The sequence below is a fragment of the Opisthorchis viverrini genome (assembly GCF_000715545.1).
Source record: "Opisthorchis viverrini unplaced genomic scaffold opera_v5_438, whole genome shotgun sequence".
Classification (NCBI taxonomy): Eukaryota; Metazoa; Platyhelminthes; class Trematoda; order Opisthorchiida; family Opisthorchiidae; genus Opisthorchis; species Opisthorchis viverrini.
Window position 1 is genome coordinate 48,487 of NW_008752091.1, and position 11,061 is coordinate 59,547.

Genomic DNA, 11,061 nt, shown 5'->3' on the forward strand with positions numbered 1-11,061 from the left:
GTGCAATTTTCGTGATGCAGTGAGGAACCGCGTCTACGGAATCATCTCCGTTTGCTTCGACCACAAATTGCAATGAACTTGGCAGATGGGTGTTGCTTGTTTGTAAACTGCATCATCTTCCAGAAGATCCCCGAGAAAGAATTTCGGTCCGGTCTCATTCAGCACACGCGGTCCAACTGAATGAGTTTTCTGGCTCGCAGCTATGTCTGTTGGCTAGGTAGGTCTCCAAACCTGTTTTTCCTCTCAGTAGTCGCATTTCGAGCATAGACTAGGGATGCCACGAGTTCCGGACCGATCAATGGACAGCTTTCTTATCGTTTTCTGTGTGTTCAGTAGGTGGCCGTAGGTTTAACCATCACAAAAACGACAGAATCGTGAATCTGCAGCTCTGAGCATTGCGGATGCGATTTTGTTGGATAATATACCACTCAGTTCTCTTCTCAATGCGTAAGATGTCGTCGCATGATTCGACGTGGTGGACGTAACGTCCCCATAGGTTTCCCCCCAGCCAACAAATAAGTTGAACGAATGCACTCTGACAAAAGCAGTGCAGAAGGCGACGTAGGATGCATTCTCGTTGAGATCTCCAGCCACGTCCAGCCCGGTGCGTCCGGATGGTCACTCCCTTGCTGACACTCCAATGAACATTCGTGTGAGGCTAACGCGCGATGGCACACTACTATCGCCTACACGTTCCCGACAAATATCGCAATATCAGTAAATGGCCGTAGGTTTAACCATCACAAAAATGATAGAATCATGAAGCTGCAGCACTTATTTGCAGTTCTGAGCACAGCGGAAGCGATTTTGTTAGGTAATATACCACACAGTTTACTTCTCAATAGATTAGAGATTTCGTCACATGATCCGACCTGGTGGATGGTTTCCCCCGAATCAACAAGAAATTTGAACGATTTGCAGGTATGTTCGAATGCACTTTGACAAAAGCAGTGGAGGAGGCAACGTCGGGTGCATTCTCACTCAAATCTCCAGGTACGTCTAGCCCGGTGCGACTGGATGGTCAAACCCTTGCTGACCATCCGATGAACATACGGCTAACACGCGATGGCACACTACTGTCGCCTAAACGTCTGCGACAAATATTGCAATAAAGCGACGTTTCAGTCTGACAGGACCGCGTTCTTGCCAGGGATTACAGGCCTAATCGCAGCAAACAGATCGTTGAGGCCATGTTGAAAACATTGCACACGTGACCTACAATAAACTAAAGCGCAGCTGACACAGTCAGTCGAGAACTATACACTTGTCTATTCAGGCCAACGAGAAACCTCCTGGTCTCTTTCCACATATTCACCTGTAAATGTCACCGTTCACCTCTACCTTGACCCCGATACAATTCACACATGAACCAGGGTTACAGCTAGGACCACTTCTTGCTAGGTTCAGAAAGCTGGTCATTTCGTTTAAAGTTCATTCAAGACGTCATTCTTGAAAAGGAGCAGATGTCCGGGAGTCATATTCTGGAAACAAATCAGGAAACTGGAGCGGCGAGCCAAATCTGATCTGGATGAGACTTCAGCAGAGCTGTGTTAACTTCCGTCCCGGAATCTGTCTTGATTGGACGTTCAAGCAGCAAATTAGAAACTATCGACCCCCAGCTGTGTCACGTTACCATTTTTCTGATCAATTAACCAGGTACTCAACCGAGATTCCGTTGCTTGTTTTTGACTCACTGTTACCAGTGTCAAGTTCTTGATCGGGATGCCTTCTATTTTCTACTGGAAGGGACCTATCAGTGGCAGTCAATTGATTAGCTCAGTTCACTGGTGTCCCAATTGGACATGCACCCTAACGTGTCCAGTACACGATGGACGTAATATGTTTGCGTCACCGGTAACTATTGCATTCTTTATAAGGCCCTCCACGGTTTCTTCTTAATTCACTTGGACTTGTTTCTCAGCTTATTGAAGCTGGACTCACACCGGGCAGTTTGCATTTCCTGATTGCACTCCTTCTATACGGAATGTCACCATCTTTACATCTCTGTCGTTTTGCAATCGTCTCAGTTGGTTCCCTTTCGAACAATTGGAGAGCCCCCAGCATACAGACAATCGAGTCACTTGCCACGTGCATCTGATACTCGAATCCAAATCGAGTATAGTTTATCGTACCCACCTTGACGACATATGAGGATCATCTCTACGTCTTATCCTTGATCCCAGTGTTAGCTTACCCACCGAGACTAGCCAGAATTTGTTCACACGACTTTGTGACTCAGAGCTTTGATTCGCGGTACGCGAAGGGGATGACCTTACTTTGGTCAAACCATAGTCACTAGGCTCGGTCGTCTTTCAGGCCAGTTCTGCCCGAATAACGAGGACAACACCGGATTTATCGATGGTCCCCGAAAAAATTTATCCCCTCGCCATTTGCGTCTTCGGATGTCTGGTCCGTCGTTTGTCATACAATCGCGCTGATGGCAAGCATTCCTTAATTCCATCGGCAGAGCTGAGGTGAATCAACAGTTAAGACTGGATGTCTGAATGTGATGAGGCATACTTCCATTGGCTGGTGAAGCACCCCGTGTCAGCTAGAAGCTGACCGAAATTTATATGGCAAAACTTAAAAATTGTCCACTAAAGCACGCGAACTCGAATTTCTTATTTCTCTAAACAAACGGACAAGCTTTAAACATGCTCGAACGACGATAACTCGCTAAACGGACGGTTACTGTGTAGGTTGATTCAGTGAGAATGGTCTCTCACATCCATGACTACGTATGTGCACCGAATAGCTGATTCGCCACGCCACAACGTTTAGATGTGATGCAGTAAGAAGTTTCATCAAGCGCTTTACTGTCGAATCCGACTTCGATCCGTGTCCCCATCAAAACGTTGCACCAGCTGGTTTGCAACAATGCGAATTTCTCAGCGACGTGAACGGCAAAAGTCCGATGTTAAGAGAAGTTAGACAACTGTCCGTATAGAAGATTGCTGGCTGGTCGTGAGAAGAAGGTCACCGTAACATTTGGATGCAATGAACCCATGTCAACACGAAATCGACTCATCCAATTCCGGACAAGGCTAGAGACAACCAGGTCAACGTTTATTCGGCAGTCACGTGGTCAGGGACGAAGCGAAAAAAATACTCGGGAAAAATGCGAAGAACAAGTCATCGATCCCGGTTGCGGAATTCATGAAAAATTCAATAAAATCACGCTAGTACAGTTCGTTGCTCTATACTTCATTTGATGCAGAACAAAGTAAACGGTGAACAGAAAAGCACAATCAGTGAAAGCTGGTAAAATAAGATGGAGTCATTTAAGCATATGCACCACGCAAAAAGTATGCTTTAAGATACGAGCAATCCTGCTGTCTTCCTCATGTCTTCTTTTTTGCTGGGGCAAAACCCAGTTCTTCATAGTCCATGTCGTACACGGTGTAGTACTTGTTCAAAAACGGTCGACCAAGAAATATATGAGGGAAGTTTCCTTCCGGCGTTCAAGCGAACAGACTCTGACAAATCCACGTCCCGTTCCTTTCGATCTGTCCAAATTAGAATGAGAGCAAGGATTGAGGGGTTTTGATAAAAACGCATGTCATGCAAATTAACCTACTGGTGAGTACTGTTCATTTTTACATGAATTCCTGGCATATTCCGTCCGATAAAAATCACCGGAAAGTTACCATTTACGCTTGTAGGAACATTCCGCTGGGGTCGAATCTTGTTACAATCTCAGTTGCAAACGCCCTTATGATTGGGAATTGAAGCAGCAACTGTACTGATCTGGCCACCAATGGATGGGAATATGTAGCCATTGCATTGGGTTGGTAACAACAACAGCGGAATTCAAAAATATGTTTCGGATGCTGAAGAGTGCTAGCATCCCAGCCGACCAGTGAAAGTTGCAATCCCTAATATGTGATCATATATAAGCCTGGGTGCACAACCTGGTCCTTCCTCAAATTGCTGACATACTCCCGGTTCCTTTTGTTGGGTGCTGTTGATCTGCTTGCACACCGTGGCGATTGGTCAGCATACAGCCAATCATATTGGAGACCTCACTTATCATCCGGACTGCCCTAAAAATGAGGCACCTAACTTGGGAGGCCGTCTATATCAATTCTTGCATAAAATCATAGGTTTTCACTCTTGCAGGGTGGTACTATCTTTTTATCTTCATACCTGGACACAGACTTACTGGTATAGCAGTGACCACTTCGTTTAAAAATTACTTTCTAGAGGCTTCTACAGTTCCTTGTGTGATGTTCCTACTCCTTGGTGCACTGTTACTTAACCCTACGCAATACTCGGTAAACGATTCCGGCGTGCGTCAATTGATATCACGTTCATGTCAAGGCGTCTGAGTTGACACCATCTCGGACAACGACCGCATCGAATCAAGTTGAAGTTACATATTGTGTTTCAGTCGAATTTTGTGTCGACCTTGCTAGAGCTTCTACACAGAATTTGCTCGATTCCTCCCTCATGCCCTTCGAACCCCACTGTCCTTACGCGTATTGCTACTGCTCATGCATAAAAACCTGACTGTTTCTGATGGTCTAGTCTAGACAATCCTATCTCTTGAGTTCACACAACACTGTCTTTCTGTACGATAATATACTAAGATATCTCGAATATTGCCGAAGTACGCAACCCGTCACATCGTGACGCCTGTATACCGGAGTCGGTCAGTCTTCAGATCAACAAACAGGGCCATCCTAATCAGCCAAACATCATTTGAAGCTACTTTTCGCTAGTGAAACAAAACTGATAATGAAAGCTAAACTCCTACTATCGGAAATGTTGGTTCCGCCCCTTCTTTACTTTCACACGGTTTCATCGTGCGGAATGTGTTTTCTGTCCATCAACACAAGTGAAAATACTGAATTCTTAAGACCGGAAAAAGTGTACCGATTGGTTCACCCAGGTGCTTTCCAGCACACTCGTGAGATTGTGGTTAAAATATGGTCATACCGATCTAATGCAGTACTTCGGCTCCATAGATAATTTCAACTGGCCAGCTTCCAAGTGAACGATTGGTTTCTTGGGGATTTTCGAACAATCGACCAAGTGGTATTTGCCGTCGAATCCAATCGGTTGAAGTACATGGTTGATCTGTTTGAGTACACTTTCTGGAACCCAGATTTTTGTGGCTCCGCTATCCACAGCCACAAGGTAGGCCAGAGGAATCGCTTTGCCGTCATCAATGCGAACTCTGCAAACAAATATACATCGTTTCAACGGAAAAAAAATCACCAAGTGGGGATGTAGGTTAGTGGCCCAAGACTGATAGAATCAGATAACTAGCTATGAGTGCTGACACGTGTCACGGCACTCGATGATTTCACCCAAATACCCGTTCCTAGAATATTCTATCGCTGGGAATTCTCTATCTCTCACTTAGTAAAACGAGGAGGTCAAATAAATGAAATCGTTGCAAACGCATATTCAACCTGAATAATCGAAGTGACGACCAGAGGAGCTAAAACTATTCCAAACATGTTGCTCAACTCACCCGGTCAGTTTGAAACACCACCATTTTCTCAACGGTTCCAAAGGCACTTTACTCAGATTTCCTGAGTACAGTCCGTCGTACACACCACCAAGAATCACCAAGCCAGCCAACGGTTCCCGTGTGTTTCTTTAAAGTGCATGGAGCGAAAAACAAACAAACAGTAAGTATCGGTAGAACAACAAACAACAACTGTGCGCAGCGAGCTTATGAGCACTGTGTACTTACGGGTTGATCCACATGGAAAATATACGCTCGTTTATAATATCCTGTTCGAATAGCTGGTTTAGAAAGGCCATTTCTCCCGGGACCGCACAAAGACCAACTATCCCATCAAAGCTCCTCTTCCTTGGACAGGACTGTGACCGTTCTACTCCGCTGGCAAACCTGATATTTGTGGTCTTGTTTCCTAACTGCAACAAAACGGCCAGTGAAAAAATTGCAATCAAATGAGGCACAAGTCAGATTGAATTTTCTGTCTTAAATTAGCCAAAACACTCACCGTCACTCTATCCTTCACAACCATTCCAGTAATGTGACAGTTCGCATATTCCATCGTCTGCTCATTCTTCTCGATTACAGCAGACTTGGAACTTTTCCAGTCATATGCTTTAGATGTGAACTGCGTCTTCGAGTTCACTGATCGAACCCAGGTATTACAAGAGCCGGTGTCAAACAACACCTTGAATTGTTGCGTTGGAGTGCCCAAAGACAACAGCCCACAATAGTACCTGCCACAAGATCTCCACAGAGGTATTCTATGATAAACAGTGTTTGTTAGTGAAGAGGTGGAAACAACTCACTCTATGTTTGCCCAAGCAACAGGCCGCATGAACGTGGAAAAACAACACACCAGGACAAGCCACACACTTCAGTTATGAGGCGCCAAACTCTGTGTAGATCAGATTAACCTTTCATAGGACTGAAACGCAGAGCTTATATGCGTGTGTGTGTCGACCAATTGTGTATCTGTTGATCTCACTGAAATTTTCACAAAACGACCTATATCTCCATTGTAAATTTGACGTATGGTTTCACTTCAACCAGATGTAAAACCTACTCACCTATTCTCGTGTCACCTGGATGAAATGAGCCCATGCATCCAATTTAGTATGTAGACAGAGTCAACCTTATGGACACTGGCCTTTCTTGACTGCATGACACATAAGGTCGGGGGAAAACTAAAGATCACAGTGTACGAGAAATCAACCGACATTGGGGCAGTTTTGAACTACTCGTCTGCCCATCAGAAGTTGGTATTCGCCAGTATTGCCTCATCAATGCTTAGGCTTGTAAGGGCCCTGTGCACTAAAGAAGTTGATCGGACAGCGGCCCAAATTGATGCAAAGAACAAACTTTGAGGTAGTGGTTATTCAGCTAGCTTGATTAAGCGTCAGTTGCAAAGGATGTTTGTACCGGTAGCGAAACCCAACACGGAATGGATCAGCACTGCTGTTACTGCGTATAAATCCGGGACATCGCTCTTTCGGAAGATTCTATACACGGCTAACATAAGAGTGACTTTCTACAGGGGAAACACTCTGAACTCTTCACTGGTGCAGTTAAAGGATCGCCTCACGGCAAACAGAACCAAGGACTGTGTCTACGAAATTAAGTCCAACTGCTGCATTAAGGCCTACATAGGAGAGAGGATCAGGGAACTTCACAACAGAATCGGAGAGCATAGGAGAAAAACAAACAGGCCGCCAAGAAACGCGGATAAATACCAAGCGTTACCGAAAGACTTGACATTGGCAGAACATGCACTGGACACGGGACAGAAAATGAATTTAGAAAATGTTGAGGTTTTGAGGGGAGGACTACGGTCCACGTCACAGAGACTGATAGCCGAGGCGGTGGAAATCGCCAAGCATCCCCGTCACAGAACTGATAGCCGGGGCGGTGGAAATCGCCAAGCATCCCAGTTTAACAGAATAGAAGGCGTGCAACTGGCAAGCGTGTGGAAAACGGTCCTGGATCACGTGTTGGTGTGTGATTATCAGGTGGATTCCACTTAACCTTACCCAACTCCGTTTACCCTAAATAAACTGTCGCAACACTCAAAAGCCCACGAAGACCAACGAACTATGAACCATCAGTTGAAGCACCCTGAAGTGGAAGATTAAGGAACCTAAACCGATCGTAACTAATTCGAAACACCTCCAACCCATCAATTCAAAATTTGGGCAATTACATTAACCAACAAGAGCCGTTCATTGACGCTCACCACTGATCTAGTGTGATAATCTGAAAAGGTCCTACTGATTGGTTTTCCGTCTGCTTTAAGGCCTGACCAATTTGGTGACCTCCTCACTTTGCCTGATGAGGCTTTTGCTCAAAAGCAAAACTTCACCCATTTACAAACTACCGATTGTTTACCAAGTCCCTCTGGAACGATGACTTTCCAATCGGTTCCAAACTTTTCCAACTGAATGAAAACAGTCATCTTCGGTATCGACAGTATGACATCAGTGTTCAACACTGATGCTTCACTGCCGTACAACCATAATTTGCTTGAAAAATTCATTGTGAAGAAAAGAATAATGGTGGACGAGGGGAAGGACTTGGTGCTAGCACACTACAATTATTCCAAGGTGCCTTAAACCGATCGTAACTAATTCGAAACACCTCCAACCCATCAATTCAAAATTTGGGCAATTACATTAACCAACAAGAGCCGTTCATTGACGCTCACCACTGATCTAGTGTGATAATCTGAAAAGGTCCTACTGATTGGTTTTCCGTCTGCTTTAAGGCCTGACCAATTTGGTGACCTCCTCACTTTGCCTGATGAGGCTTTTGCTCAAAAGCAAAACTTCACCCATTTACAAACTACCGATTGTTTACCAAGTCCTTCTGGAACGATGACTTTCCAATCGGTTCCAAACTTTTCCAACTGAATGAAAACAGTCATCTTCGGTATCGACAGTATGACATCAGTGTTCAACACTGATGCTTCACTGCCGTACAACCATAATTTGCTTGAAAAATTCATTGTGAAGAAAAGAATAATGGTGGACGAGGGGAAGGACTTGGTGCTAGCACACTACAATTATTCCAAGGTGCCTACACCTCCAGACACTCATTCAGGAAATCTAGATAGGAACTGACAACAAGAACGATATTGACAATGGTTGGCAGACACATCTTGCAGTGTTTCCAACAAGGCGCGGTTGGGATCACGCGGTCCCCATTCTGGAAGTCTATTCACACGGACAGCACTCAAACGTTTCGTAATCTCCATCTTACCTCCCTGCCAGGTCAAGAGTTGGCCACTTCTCTGCTTCCGCCACGCTTCTTTCTCAGCGACTTTACTGGGTATGGTTTTAAGAGTATATGAGGCAATTGTTTCAACTTTTCTAAGCTCCTATGCGATTCTTCCATCATGGTTAAATGGCCGTTTAAGCGCTGTCAATGAGTGTCGTGATGAATTCTAGCTCTGTTTGGTTACCGAAACGATGTGCAAGTATTTGCCTTAACGTTGCCTAAAAATTGGGCTTCCGTTAATGGTAACATACCTCATTGAGTTAACCAGAGTGCATCTGCGACGAATATTAAAAGACTACCGAAAAAGCTATAAACGTACTCCCAATCCCGCCGTCAAATTATTGCCTCTCCTGACGATTCAGACGCACGAAAAGATTGTTCATTAGATGCATCTTAGAAATCTCTTTAGGACTGTTTGAACGGACCTTGTACCTTTTATCCCATTCAGCTGGATTATGGGATACTCCTACTCTTGTATCTCATGTTGAGCCCCTCCTCGAAACTCACTGTTTCTTCTTGGTGTACACATTTCTTGTTCTTCTCTGTCGTTGTTTTCTACGCTTCTGTTGTACTGGAGTCGTGCTCTTCAGGTTTGAGTAGAGCCACTTGATTCCTCTTGGTGCTTACGCCATTCACAATTGCGGGTTTAAAAAACACGGTTTGTTGTGCGATCCCTGCGTACGAAGGGACCCGAAACAGACCAAATCTCTGCTTTATGATTGGGCTTGGTCCTTTTGGAATTAGCTAATAGAAATGACGGTCAGTTCTGTTTGGGGAATTAGAGTATGGTTTTCAAGCTGCTGACTATGCACCGCATTTCAGACATTCAGACTGAAGCCTGTTTAAATCCACTGCTAAGTACTGCGTTGTACGAAAGTTTGACCTCAGAATATCACTGATACCTGCAACTAAGTGATGTTAGCACGTCAGAAACCTAATAGGATTCTGCCGAATGACCACCGTTTTACTGTGAACTGTGCAGTCATAAAAACCCATGGCGTACCCCGGGAATATAGTTTTCGTAGCCAAACCAACCCAGCAGGTCAATACTGACCATGGGTATGCTTGTATAAACCAAAATGCCTACTGCCAAGCGAATACATTTTAATCGCAACATTATAACACCTTAGATCATGCAAAATATTTGAGCCTTCAGTTACTGGGATACATAGATGCGCCGAAATAAGCGACGGAGAATGTGGACCGCGTTTTGCACAGTAATGCAGAGAACATGTGAACAGAGTGCGCAAGGCGGGTCGAATCGGCAGTTTGCTAAGCGGAACGAATAACCGCCTTGGTAATTTTATGCCTACCGCACTATTATGATCCACTCTATAAGTGTTCGCGTCGCCTCCGTTGTGGAGCGCTAGACTGTTTATCAGGCCTGTTGCTGCTTCCTTGCTTTGCAACACCCCTTCCAGAAGAACTGGTGAGGTAAAAATGACCTACTGACAAATCCAAAGTAGTCTAATAAAAATGAATATTACCGGCCAACGTGAGAGTCGTTGACCGGACAGTGGAAGGAGCTACAGCACGAGAGACCGGGATCCTCATAGTTTAGTTGGACTGGCCGAGGGATGACTGTGAGCAAAAACGACCCACAGATGACAATATACCTGAGTAGATTCATTCCGTTCTAGTGTTTCTGCTGTATTGCTCTAGCTCTATTTCTTTTTGTCCGGACTGTGTCTTTGCAAACTTCACAAATGCCGCGACTGTTGCACCAGATTCGATTGAACAAAGTGGGATAGGAATGGGCTATGAAGAAGGTGTCGTGCGGAGCGTTTGTGACCGGACCGCAACGACTTCCACCACCCACCGGATGCGCATAATGACGAACTGCGAGGCGGAGTGGCACAGTGATAAAGAGTGGCACTTACTACAAACCGCTGAAGCACCATAATCCAACCACGTGACGTCCCCAATATATCTCATGCGTAGTTCTTGATAACGTGCAGCTGTGTGGTCATCCGACACGACTTCTTTCGGCATTCACTGCCACCTCAGACTGCGTTCGGCTGTCACTCCCATTTACGTTGACATGGAGTGTGCGTTGCATTGACTGTCACACTGCGCTGGGCTTGCTCTCAGTCTATGTTTCTAAGACGCACTAGCTGTACCAACAGGAGTTTGTACCTCTGGCTGCCCACCTGGATGCAAGCAAATGATTACCTCATATGTTATTTCCACTCCCACCCCAATCCTTAGATGGAGTCATTTCTCCACCAAGCGCTCAATAAGACAATCTGAAAAGAAACTGACAGCATGAATACAGCTGACATCGACCAGCCGTCATTTCTTGCAGTGTCACCAGCCAA

The 11,061-nt window shown here is 45.1% G+C and overlaps 1 protein-coding gene across 1 annotated transcript; it reads right to left on the minus strand.

Moving 5' to 3' along the window:
* Positions 1 to 4,935: 4,935 nt before the first annotated feature.
* Positions 4,936 to 6,233, minus strand: T265_15310 (hypothetical protein; the record flags this gene model as incomplete). The annotated part of the gene is made up of 4 exons (XM_009177515.1): positions 4,936 to 5,179; positions 5,480 to 5,605; positions 5,705 to 5,889; positions 5,979 to 6,233. Coding segments are annotated over 4 exons (810 nt in total), but the record flags the coding sequence as incomplete, so codon positions are not given.
* Between the last annotated feature and the right edge of the window lie 4,828 nt (positions 6,234 to 11,061).